The 12391-nt window shown below is 61.6% G+C and overlaps 1 protein-coding gene across 1 annotated transcript in view; it reads left to right on the top strand.

The window, feature by feature from the left end:
• ACE (angiotensin I converting enzyme) overlaps positions 1-12391 on the top strand; it is a 56961-nt gene that overhangs the window by 32765 nt on the left and 11805 nt on the right. Inside the window, exons 9-14 of the mRNA XM_075911171.2 lie at positions 2583-2727; positions 3591-3689; positions 7354-7476; positions 9465-9676; positions 10290-10426; positions 11466-11624. Of these exons, the coding sequence (XP_075767286.2) occupies positions 2583-2727; positions 3591-3689; positions 7354-7476; positions 9465-9676; positions 10290-10426; positions 11466-11624 (875 nt within the window). The remainder of the gene's footprint in view (positions 1-2582; positions 2728-3590; positions 3690-7353; positions 7477-9464; positions 9677-10289; positions 10427-11465; positions 11625-12391) is intronic.

Below are 12391 nucleotides of genomic sequence, written 5' to 3'. Positions count from 1 at the left end.
GCAGGGAGAGGGCAGGGCGGGCAGGGGCAGCAGCATGAGCAGAGAGCTCCCGTTCATGCACAGGTGTCTTTAGGCTGCAGGGGGCTGGGCTCCCAGCTGCCCTGTCGTGCCAGCTCTTGTGCACTAAGCCTGTCGCACGTGGGCTGGTCTGTGTGAGTGTCCGAGCCCAGAGGTAGCTCTGGTGGGATTTTCCCCTTTTGCCTCCGAGAGCTTCGAACCACCTTCATTTCCTGCTTTCCGGGCTGGTGCAGCACATACATCCTAGACCGGTGCCTTTCTTTCCATCCACCCCAGCACTTGTGCAGCATTCTTAAATGGAGAGATCTCCACACACATCCCAGAGGTGCATGAGCACCTTTGCCGCCCTTTGACAAAAGGAAAAATGAAGGGGGTAGAGGGGATAAGTGATGTGACCGAGGACACCCAGCAAGTCTGTGGCAGAGCTTACAGGACTCCCCGGCAGTTCTGACTGACAGGCCCCTCCTGCTAACAATTAGCTCATGTTGCCTCCCCTGGCTGCACCCAAAAGTAATAGCCTAGAGCCTCAGCGGGTGCCATTTGGCCTGACTCCATTGACACCAGATGAGGATCTGGGCCTGGCAGTCCAGAGATGTGTGCAGCAGGGAGGGGCCATGAATCTAAGGAACCCGGCTGGCATCCTCCAGGGCAGCTGTTCTCTTTCCCTTCCAAAGAATGCTCCTTTCCTGCCCCCATCCCCATCCCCATCCCACTCCAGCCTGTTGGGGGGAGATTCAGGGCTCGCCTGGCCCTCCCCCACCCTGCAGTCCTGGCAGTTGCTCACTGAGGGGCCAGCAGGACAAACAGCTCAGTTCAATAAGCCAGGCAGCTCCAGGCTGCCCAGCGAAGGGAGTGTCTTTGCGGGGAGGAGGCGGAGGAGTGGGAGAGCTGGTGCGATTAGGTCCAGCAAAGGTCACCGGCAATTAAGTTCTTCTGATGAGCACGGATGATTTGCTGTGTGGGGGGTTGGTCGCTGGGGCCTCGCTGCCTGTGATCTCGGAGCCTGAGAGTCTAGTCCGGGCCCTGTGCGCTGTGGGTCAAACGCTGGGACCTAGGCAGCCCTTACCCAGGGAAAACTGCCCCCGGGCCTGAGCCCTCTGGCTCCCGTGGGGGTTGGTGTGCTCAGCCCAGGGGCGCGAGGAGACGTTTCCCCACAATAAGGATTCTGGGTTTGTCCTTAAGCCTGGCACGGCCCCGGGAACGCTCAGACCTCGCTTACTCTGATGCCAAGCAGGGTTCGTGGGGCTGCCCCAGCCGGGGGCGGGAGGGTCCCAAACCATGTGCAGAGCCAGATGCCCCGTTCTGAAAGGGGCCCCAAAGCAGCCCCTGGCGTTGCAAGCTCCGGGAAGCGCAGGGAGCCAACTGGCCCCCTGCCCAGACATCGGGATGCCAGTATCGGCGCCTCTGATGGACTCCTACAGTAGCACCTCAGGGTGCTCCATCGCAGGCCAGTGGGGAACCAGGACTCAGGCTTGAAGCAAGCCCTTCTCCTTCCCCCCAGAGTGTCGCCCCTGTAGGCAGCTGCTCTGCAGAGGAAGGAACATTCCTGGGATGCGATTTGTGCTGGCGATTCTGAGCCCGGCACAGCTGGATAGCGTCCGAGCAGCCAATAATGGGGCCTGCTGGGCTAGCGATGCTGGACAGAGTAGCCGAGAGCCTCTGCCCTGAAGAGCTGGTGACCCAAACGGGCCAGGCAGAGCCGGGGGGAAGGGGTAGAACTCGCCCACCGAGGGAACCATGGTGGCAGCAAATGGCGTTACTTCTGCATTTGTTGGGTGGGCTTGGTAGGAGAGGATCCGCGAACTGGAGGGAAAAGGGGAGGGGGAAGAGGGTGGGTGTGGAGAGAAAGGACTGAGGGAAGGTTGGAGCCATCAGCCAGTCTCAGGGATGAGAGAGTCCAATCAAAACAGTAGAAAGTTCCCTGAAAGTCCCCAGTGTCCTGCTTTGGCTGCTTCTGCACCCGCCAGCCCGAGTCTCTAGCCTGGCATGTGCCTGCCACGTAGGTCAGTCTGTTTACGTCTCTCCCGGCACGTCGACACAGCAGGGCTAAAGGCGAATGAAGCGGCTCGGCTCAGTTGCGTCGCTGAAGTCGAAATAGCCTTGTGCGGCTGTCGGCACAGCAGGAAGTCGAGGGAAGAGCCCTCTCCCTCCGACGTCCTGTACTCCTCGTGAGACGAGGGCTATAGCATCGGAGTAAGATGCCCTCCCACTCGGCACCATTTCGAAATAACGGCGTGTAGTGTAGACACGCACTGTGCGGTGTCGGAATAACGCTGCTGTGTAGACGTACCCTCGGGGACCTGCCGACTTCCGAAGCCAGCCTGTGCCCTGGTGGAGACCCCCCGGGCTGACAGAAGACTTCTTCTATCCCCCGCGTGGGTCCAAATATGCGGGGTTTTTTGGTGGGGGAAAAAGCCCTGCACCTGTGTCACGAGGCCATTTCAGTCCCCACTCCTCCCAGCCCAGGAGCTACCTGCACGTACCTCCCACCTGCAGGGACCTGGGGCTAATGTCTGCAGCCCCCAGGTTCCTGCCCCACTTCCCTCCGGCTCTGATTCTTGCAGAGAGTGACATCAACTACCTGCTGAAAATGGCCCTGGAGAAGATCGCCTTCCTCCCCTTCGGTTACCTCATCGACCAGTGGCGCTGGAATGTCTTCAGCGGCCGCACCCCTCCCAGCCGCTACAACTACGACTGGTGGTATCTGAGGTACTGGGCTCGCTGGGGGGAAGGCAGACGGGTGCATGGGCCCATGAATGTGGGCGGGTCCGTGTCTTCCCACACGTGTGCGTGTGCATGTGCGAACATGCGTGTGGGAAGCGTGAAGAGTGGTGTGCTACTTCTGGCTTGGCAGATGCACCGTGCAAACAGCTGGCGAGCGCTTGGGGGGGGGGCTGGATTAGTTCACCCTCGGTCCCAGAGTGGGCTGACGTGAACCGAAGCAGGGTCACTAGCATTTTACCCTGGAGAACTGGGGCTGTGGCTGGAGAAACTGACCAAGCACCAGACCCAAATCTGTCCTTGATGTGGGTGGGTCAGATACCTTTGAGCAGCCAGTACAGCTGATGGAACCAGAAGGGGAGAAGCCTTGTGACAAAGGCATCTCCCGTAATGTTGCTGAGAGGGGAGAGACCTGATCTCTCACAAGGGAGCATGTTCCTAGCCTTGGGACCAGGCCAGTACTCTGGTAGTGGAATGGGCGGACAGGTACAGCTGTAGGTAGATGGAGGAGGGAGGTGTACATGTGGATACTTGCATGCGTATGTTTGGGTGAAGATGCTTGGATGGATGGGTACGTATGTGGGCCGGCGGGTGGATGGGTGTGTGTGTGGGCAAGCGGATGGATATGTGGATGGTTGGGTATCTTTGTGGGCGGGGGGGGGGGGGGGGGTTAGATGTACAGCAGTATCTTGAATTAAGCCCCAGACACATTCAGGGTTGCTCATCACCCCTCTTCCTTCTTGCTCCCTATTTGCTCTTCATGCACCAAGTGTGGCTCTTCTGTCTGATTCTTTCATGCTCCTGCTAATGCCGTTCATTTTGTCCGTCCACCCAAACCCTGTGTTTTACAGAACAAAATATCAGGGCATCTGTCCTCCCATTGCAAGGAACGAAACCAACTTCGACCCTGGTGCAAAGTTTCACATCCCTGGCAACACCCCCTACATCAGGTACTGGAGCTGTCTGTGACTTGGACCACTGGTGCGGGGCGGCGTGTTGGGCCAGTCCGCTGGCCTGAATTTGACAAGGCTCAAGTCAAGTTCTGTGGGGCACGTTTATCTGTGTCACATAAGCCCCGGGGAGTGGCTCTGGGGAGCTGTCTGGATCAGGCAGGGTCTCCCAGGTCCACAGCGAGGGGTATGCGCAGAGCTCAGCGTACCTTGCTGCCTTTCCAGCCGGGAGTTCTGCAGGCCAGGAGAGAGACCCGCTGGCTACGCTGGGTGGGCCCCACTCTGGATAATAAGGGGTGAACCTGCCGTGTACTAGCTAAGGTGTATGTGGCTGGGCCCTAGTGAGAATTAAAAGCCTTAAAATTAGTGACAGCTCCTGGAGATTTTTGTAAAGAGCCCAGGAAACCTGAAGGTGTTCCATGTTTGTAATGGCAGAGCACAGTCACCAGCAGAGGTGTGGGGACCCAGCTGTGCAGTGACAGGGAGCGCTGTGGGGCAGGATTGGAGCACGGTGCGGCGTGGGGACCCAGCTGTGCAGTGACAGGGGGCGCTGTGGGGCAGGATTGGAGCACGGTGCGGCCTGGGGACCCAGCTGTGCAGTGACAGGGGGCGCTGTGGGGCAGGATTGGAGCACGGTGCGGCGTGGGGACCCAGCTGTGCAGTGACAGGGGGCGCTGTGGGGCAGGATTGGAGCACGGTGCGGCGTGGGGACCCAGCTGTGCAGTGACAGGGGGCGCTGTGGAGCAGGATTGGAGCACGGTGCGGCGTGGGGACCCAGCTGTGCAGTGACAGGGGGCGCTGTGGGGCAGGGTTGGAGCACGGTGCGGCGTGGGGACCCAGCTGTGCAGTGACAGGGGGCGCTGTGGGGCAGGGTTGGAGCACGGTGCGGCGTGGGGACCCAGCTGTGCAGTGACAGGGGGCGCTGTGGGGCAGGGTTGGAGCACGGTGCGGCCTGAGGACCCAGCTGTGCAGTGACAGGGGGCGCTGTGGGGCAGGATTGGAGCACGGTGCGGCCTGAGGACCCAGCTGTGCAGTGACAGGGGGCGCTGTGGGGCAGGATTGGAGCACGGTGCGGCGTGGGAACCCAGCTGTGCAGTGACAGGGGGCGCTGTGGGGCAGGATTGGAGCACGGTGCGGCGTGGGGACCCAGCTGTGCAGTGACAGGGGGCGCTGTGGGGCAGGATTGGAGCACGGTGCGGCCTGAGGACCCACCTGTGCAGTGACAGGGGGCGCTGTGGGGCAGGATTGGAGCACGGTGCGGCGTGGGGACCCAGCTGTGCAGTGACAGGGGGCGCTGTGGGGCAGGATTGGAGCACGGTGCGGCCTGAGGACCCAGCTGTGCAGTGACAGGGGGCGCTGTGGGGCAGGGTTGGAGCACGGTGCGGCGTGGGGACCCAGCTGTGCAGTGACAGGGGGCGCTGTGGGGCAGGGTTGGAGCACGGTGCGGCGTGGGGACCCAGCTGTGCAGTGACAGGGGGCGCTGTGGGGCAGGATTGGAGCACGGTGCGGCGTGGGGACCCAGCTGTGCAGTGACAGGGGGCGCTGTGGGGCAGGGTTGGAGCACGGTGCGGCGTGGGGACCCAGCTGTGCAGTGACAGGGGGCGCTGTGGGGCAGGGTTGGAACACGGTGCGGCGTGGGGACCCAGCTGTGCAGTGACAGGGGGCGCTGTGGGGCAGGGTTGGAGCACGGTGCGGCGTGGGGACCCAGCTGTGCAGTGACAGGGGGCGCTGTGGGGCAGGATTGGAGCACGGTGCGGCCTGAGGACCCAGCTGTGCAGTCACAGGGGGCGCTGTGGGGCAGGGTTGGAGCACGGTGCGGCCTGAGGACCCAGCTGTGCAGTGACAGGGGGCGCTGTGGGGCAGGATTGGAGCACGGTGCGGCCTGGGGACCCAGCTGTGCAGTGACAGGGGGCGCTGTGGGGCAGGGTTGGAGCACGGTGCGGCCTGAGGACCCAGCTGTGCAGTGACAGGGGGCGCTGTGGGGCAGGATTGGAGCACGGTGCGGCGTGGGAACCCAGCTGTGCAGTGACAGGGGGCGCTGTGGGGCAGGATTGGAGCACGGTGCGGCCTGAGGACCCAGCTGTGCAGTGACAGGGGGCGCTGTGGGGCAGGATTGGAGCACGGTGCGGCGTGGGGACCCAGCTGTGCAGTGACAGGGGGCGCTGTGGGGCAGGATTGGAGCACGGTGCGGCGTGGGGACCCAGCTGTGCAGTGACAGGGGGCGCTGTGGGGCAGGGTTGGAGCACGGTGCGGCGTGGGGACCCAGCTGTGCAGTGACAGGGGGCGCTGTGGGGCAGGATTGGAGCACGGTGCGGCGTGGGGACCCAGCTGTGCAGTGACAGGGGGCGCTGTGGGGCAGGGTTGGAGCACGGTGCGGCGTGGGGACCCAGCTGTGCAGTGACAGGGGGCGCTGTGGGGCAGGGTTGGAGCACGGTGCGGCGTGGGGACCCAGCTGTGCAGTGACAGGGGGCGCTGTGGGGCAGGGTTGGAGCACGGTGCGGCGTGGGGACCCAGCTGTGCAGTGACAGGGGGCGCTGTGGGGCAGGGTTGGAGCACGGTGCGGCCTGAGGACCCAGCTGTGCAGTCACAGGGGGCGCTGTGGGGCAGGGTTGGAGCACGGTGCGGCCTGAGGACCCAGCTGTGCAGTGACAGGGGGCGCTGTGGGGCAGGATTGGAGCACGGTGCGGCCTGGGGACCCAGCTGTGCAGTGACAGGGGGCGCTGTGGGGCAGGATTGGAGCAAGGTGCGGCCTGAGGACCCAGCTGTGCAGTCACAGGGGGCGCTGTGGGGCAGGATTGGAGCAAGGTGCGGCCTGAGGACCCAGCTGTGCAGTCACAGGGGGCGCTGTGGGGCAGGATTGGAGCACGGTGCGGCCTGGGGACCCAGCTGTGCAGTCACAGGGGGCGCTGTGGGGCAGGATTGGAGCACGGTGCGGCCTGGGGACCCAGCTGTGCAGTGACAGGGGGCGCTGTGGGGCAGGATTGGAGCAAGGTGCGGCCTGAGGACCCAGCTGTGCAGTGACAGGGGGCGCTGTGGGGCAGGATTGGAGCACGGTGCGGCCTGAGGACCCAGCTGTGCAGTGACAGGGGGCGCTGTGGGGCAGGATTGGAGCACGGTGCGGCCTGAGGACCCAGCTGTGCAGTGACAGGGGGCGCTGTGGGGCAGGATTGGAGCACGGTGCGGCCTGAGGACCCAGCTGTGCAGTGACAGGGGGCGCTGTGGGGCAGGATTGGAGCACGGTGCGGCCTGAGGACCCAGCTGTGCAGTGACAGGGGGCGCTGTGGGGCAGGGTTGGAGCACGGTGCAGCCTGAGGACCCAGCTGTGCAGTGACAGGGGGCGCTGTGGGGCAGGATTGCAGTGACAGGAGACCAGACAGATGTGCAGGGAGAGCAGGTGAAATGCAGCTGGTGCTTCCGTCTGCTCCCCTCCTCCCTTCCCCTCTGTCAGCACAGAAACCCAGCTCCGACTCTGGGCACATTATGGCCGGGCCCGAGAACACATCCAGGGATACGCCGAACATATACAGCGGGGGGAGGGGCAAAGAGACGGGGGGGACAAAAGGTCGGGGGGGGGGCACGTCCCCACAGGGGAGATCGGCGGCTGTCTCCTTGCTCCCATCACCCAGCCCTGAGCCTGCGGCTGTGGCCCTTGCTTTCTTCCCAGGTACTTTGTGAGCTTTATCCTGCAGTTCCAGTTCCACAAGGCCCTGTGCCAAGCCGCCAACCACACCGGCCCCCTGCACACCTGCGACATCTACATGTCCAAAGAAGCCGGAGCCAAACTCAGGTGAGGGCCGCCGAAGGCAGGGGGAGGGGCCCGGCCCGAGCAGGGGGCTTGGGAGAGGCCACCAGGGCGCCCGGAAGGCCGGGGGAGGGGGATGTTCTTCATGCCCCCCCGGCCTCTCTCACTTGTTCCCTCTGAAGCAACTGGTTTGCAGACATGTTGGTGGTGCCCAGAACATCCAGAGCCCGCACCCCTCCCCCGCTCAAATCCCCTCCCCCACCTGCCTAAGAATCTGGGAGGGTGTTTCGATCGGGGAGGGGTGCAGGCTCTGGGAGGAACCTGGGGTATTGGGGTGCAGCAAGGGTGGGTGCAGGCTCTTGGAGGGAATTGGGGCCTTGGGGGCAGGAGGAATGAGGGGGGCAGACTCTGCGGTGGAGTGTGGGTGCAGGCTCTTACCGGGGCAGAGATGCAGGAGGGGGTGCGAGTGCCGGGCTCTATGAGGAAGTTTGGGGGCTGGAGTGGGACAGGATGGGGGGCCAGAAGGGAGGTGCAGGCTTTCAAAGGAGTGGGATGCATGAGGCGAGGCGGGGGGGAGCCTCACTTCCCAGGGGGTCTCCGCACGCTGCTGCCTGCCAGCCCCACATACATTCCCGGTCCCGATTTCAAACACCACCGGGAGCGCCGTGGGGCTTCCCGCCCCTCACTCCTCTTGGCTGCCAGCGTGCACGTCCCTGCAGCCCGGGGGTGTCTCCATGTTGCTGGCAGACGAGCCCCCTGCCTGGCCCAGAGGGATGTACGACCGGCTGGGAGCGAGCGGCGGGAAGACGCTTTAGCTCCGCTGCACTGCTGCTGCTGCCACCAGGGCCCCCAGGGAGTATTAAATTGCCCGGGGGCAGCAGGAGGGGCTGATGGACACCTGGGGGGAGAGTGCATGGGGCAGCAGGCAGGAACAGGGGGACACACATGGAGGTGGCAGGTGGGGCTGGGCAGAGACCTGACTTTGTTGAGCTCAGCCCCGGGCCAGGAATATGCCTCGTGCTGGGCACCACGGGCCAAGATAAGTGGCCGCCCGTGCGTCCAAAGGCAGGGCCCTGGGCCACAGGAACCACGGGTCTGAGCCAGCGTGGCTGCTCTTTGGGACCAGTGCGTGGGTTCATGAGGCGGCTCGGTGTGGCTGGAGGGCCGGGGAGCTCAGTCTCACACCGGCTGGAGAGGGTTCGCCTTTCGCGCCAGAGGTAGCGTGGCTGCCTGAGAAGCAGAGTCCCTGGCTCACGTGGTGAGAGCAGCCTTCAGCTACCTCAAGGGGGGTTCCAAAGAGGATGGAGAGAGGCTGTTCTCAGTGGTGGCAGAACAAGGAGCAATGGGCTCATGTTGCAGTGGGGAAGGTCTAGGTTGGATATTAGGAAAAACTATTTCCCTAGGAGGGTGGTGAAGCCCTGGGATGGGTTCCCTAGGGAGGGGGTGGAGTCTCCATCCCTAGAAGTTTAGGTCCCAGCTTGACCAAGCCCTGGCTGGGATGATTGAGTTGAGTTCGGTCCTGCTTTGGGCAGGGGGCTGGATTCGGCGACTCCTGAGGTCTCTTCCATCCTATAATGGCAGAACAGCAAAGCATTGTGGGACGTTAAAGAGGACAAAAGAATCTGGCGATGACGGACTTTTCCGACTGGGGTGGGCATACAGCACTTGTAATGAATGTCTCTCTCCGTCTGAGTTCCACTGTCACAGAGGCTCATAATATAACTGCTCAGATATGACACTCTGGGTACCGACAGCATCAGAGACGTTAATGCACGCCGCAACACACGAGCGTTCAATACAGTCGAGACGTTTTTATTCTAATGCTCATATCGACGTTAGTACTAACACACAGGTGTGCCAGGCGGATTCTAGCTGTGTGTGTGTGTGTGTGTGTGTGTGTGAGCGTTCAATGGCGCTGGCACCCGCTCTGCCGGCGTCACGCCGTGTCTTGATGCGCAGAACTCCACACGTTGTGCTCGGGGCCGTCCACCTGATTGCCTCTTGCTGGCATTTGCTTTCCCGGGTCTCTGCAGGGAGGTGCTGCAAGCCGGCTCTTCCAAGCCATGGCAAGAAATCCTCTTCAATTTGACTGGCACGGAGAAGATGGACGCTGGGGCCCTCCTGGAGTACTTCAGCCCCGTGACCGAATGGCTTCAGAGTGAGAACCGCAAAACCAATGAGACTCTGGGCTGGCCGGACTTCGAGTGGCGCCCGCCTGTCCCCGAGGGCTACCCCGACGGCATCGGTAACGCTTCAGCGCTGGGTCTCGGGGAGGCGGGGGAGGTGTCCCCCGGCGGATGCCACGTGGCATGGTTCCTCAGAACGCACATGGGCGAGGGGTGAAGTCTCTGCCAGAGGGCAGTGCAGTGGGTTTGTCCCAGACAGCACAGCACCATGCCCCGGCGGGGCTCCGGATAGCCGCACACGCTCGTGCGTCTCAGGGCACTGCGCCTTCCCCGATGGCCACACAGCTGAGCCACACCTGGATTGACCAATGGTCTCTTCCGGCATAAGAATTCCTGCGCTCCCTCGGGAACAGACAATCCCTGAGGTTTTCTGTGCTGCCTGCTGATTGGCTGGCTGGTTGAGTCTAGAATGCCAGGCTCCTCCCAGTTACCGGTACTCCTCCTCCAGCCCCGATGAAGAACGGTCGATGTTTCACCGGCCACTTACCTATTGGCTTCTCCTGTCACATCTTTCTCAGGGGGCACCAGGGCTGGAAGGGGAGCCAGCTCAGGCTCCTGGAGAGACTGTGGTGCCGGCAAAGGCTCAGTCATGGATTTTCCGAGGAGGTTCTGCTTGCACCAGGGGAAGGACTCGTGTGACTGCTTTACCCATTGGGCTTTCTGCCTTTCTAGATAAAATAGCCGATGAAGCACAAGCCAGAGACTTCTTGGCAGAGTACAACAGCACAGCTGAAGTGGTGTGGAACGCCTACACTGAGGCATCCTGGGTGTACAACACCAACATCACCGACCACAACAAGCAGATCATGGTATGAGACCCCCAGCCAGTGATGCTGACAGCAAAGCCAAGCAGGCTGTACCCAAAGTCCATTGCAGGGGAGTGCAGAAAACCAGGGTGGCTGCCGGGGGGGACACATCTGGTAGCCAGAGGGTAGCATTTGTACGCTGGGAGGTGCTTTTCTCCTGGCATCCCTAAATGAACTGTTAGATTGGTACTTTAGACCTCGAGCTAGGTCTGTGGGCAGCCTGCAGTGAGCGCACGCCCTGGCTGCCCATCACGTGCCCAGAGGGGGATCACCAAAGTTCCCCCTAAGCTGCGCGGCTGAATGTAATTAATTGGCTTGGGGGAAAGTCCCATCTGCTGGAGGAGAGAGGGGGGGGTAGGGCAGAGGCAGAAACCCAGCCGTCTCTTCAATCCTCCTGGGCTGGGAAAGGGCAGGCAAAGGGGCTGACTGCATGCGGTAGGTGGGGGGAAGAGGGAGTGATTGAGAGCTGGCATCTGTGAAGTGGAGTGGAGTCAGGGCAGGTTGTTTGGGATGTCTGACTCTCTGCAATCCTCTCTGTTAGGCTGGCTTGGAGGGAGGACGGGAAAGCCTGTGTGTGTGTGCGTGTGCGTGTGTGTGTGTGTGTGCGTGCGTGTGCGTGCGCGCATACGCTGGGAGGACGTTTGCGTGATTACATTTCAAACAGTTTGCATATAGATGTTAATGGCTTAAGATAAGAGAGACAGAGAGCGACAGAGGCAGAGTGCGTGCGTGTGTGTGCGTGCGTGTGTGCGCGTGTGTGTGTGTGATTGGTGGTGTACATCCACACACTACTTCAATATTGGTGGTGCATATAAAAAAAATTCAGCCTGCTCAAAGATAGAAAATGTGAGAGGGAACACTGGGGACAGGGGTGGATACAGGGCAGGGCGAGCGGGGTGGCCGCCCCGGGCTCTGCGCATGCGCCGTGGCAAAGGGGGGCCCCGCAAAGTTATGCTGCCCTGAGCCCCGCAAAACAGTCATCTGCCCCTGACGGGGGACCTCAACCAGGTGATTCCTTCCCTGTCCTCCCATGGTCCTGCAGCTGGAGAAGAACCTGGAGATGTCGGCCCACACCCTGAAGCATGGCGTGCAGGCCCGGCAGTTCGACTACTCTGACTTCCAGGACCAGAGCGTCAAGCGCATCCTGAAGAAACTGAGCGACATTGAGAGAGCCGCCCTGCCGGAGGAGGAGCTGAAGGAGGTGAGATGTGGGCGGGCAAAGAGTTCTGTGATACCACCGAGAAGGCCCTGGTCCTCCTGTGTCTGAGACCACACGCTGGGTGCTAACCACGCAGGAAGGCACCATCCCTGGCCCACGGGGTTCACCAACCAAAGGCCACGTGACCCAGCGTGCAGCGTGGCATGGATCTTCAAATGCAGCTGGAGCATTGCATGCTGGGCCCTGCAATCTTCTATGCAACTTCACAGGAGGGATGGGATGGTGGGTTCCCAGTGGCTTTGGGCAGGCGGCAAACGTCCCCATTAGAACATGGATTATTCCTAGTGACAATAAAGAGAGTTTACGAAGTTCCTCCCAATCGAAATGCTCCTCCCGACTCCCAGTGTGACTGGCCCGTTTTTAAGAGGGATCTTTTGTGGTCTGTGCTATTGGGGCAGACCAAGGGGGAGGGAGGTGTTGCCTGCACACCACTGCCCTCTGTTGGATGGAATCAGTACTGTTCAATTTAGACCTGCTGCTGTGGTGCCTTGTGGGAATTGTAGTTCTGTTGCCTCACGCCTCCATGCTCGGGTTCCCCAGTTGGACTCAATTTCCCATGATGCAATACCTCCCTTGGCAAAAGGGGAAGGAAGCCCTGGTGCATCATGGGAGATGGAGTCTAACATGGGAGCTCAGCCTATACAGTGAATGGGAGCATGAGGCTCCTGACCTATGGCTCATTTTTCAATGGCTCCGTTCGTAGCTGTGCTGGGCGTGCCATGATTAAACCCCTTGGTTTCCCATGGTCT

This window comes from Pelodiscus sinensis, chromosome 29, assembly GCF_052426305.1.
Source record: "Pelodiscus sinensis isolate ZL-2025 chromosome 29, ASM5242630v1, whole genome shotgun sequence".
Taxonomy (NCBI): domain Eukaryota; kingdom Metazoa; phylum Chordata; order Testudines; family Trionychidae; genus Pelodiscus; species Pelodiscus sinensis.
This window is presented reverse-complemented; position numbering and strand designations above follow the sequence as displayed.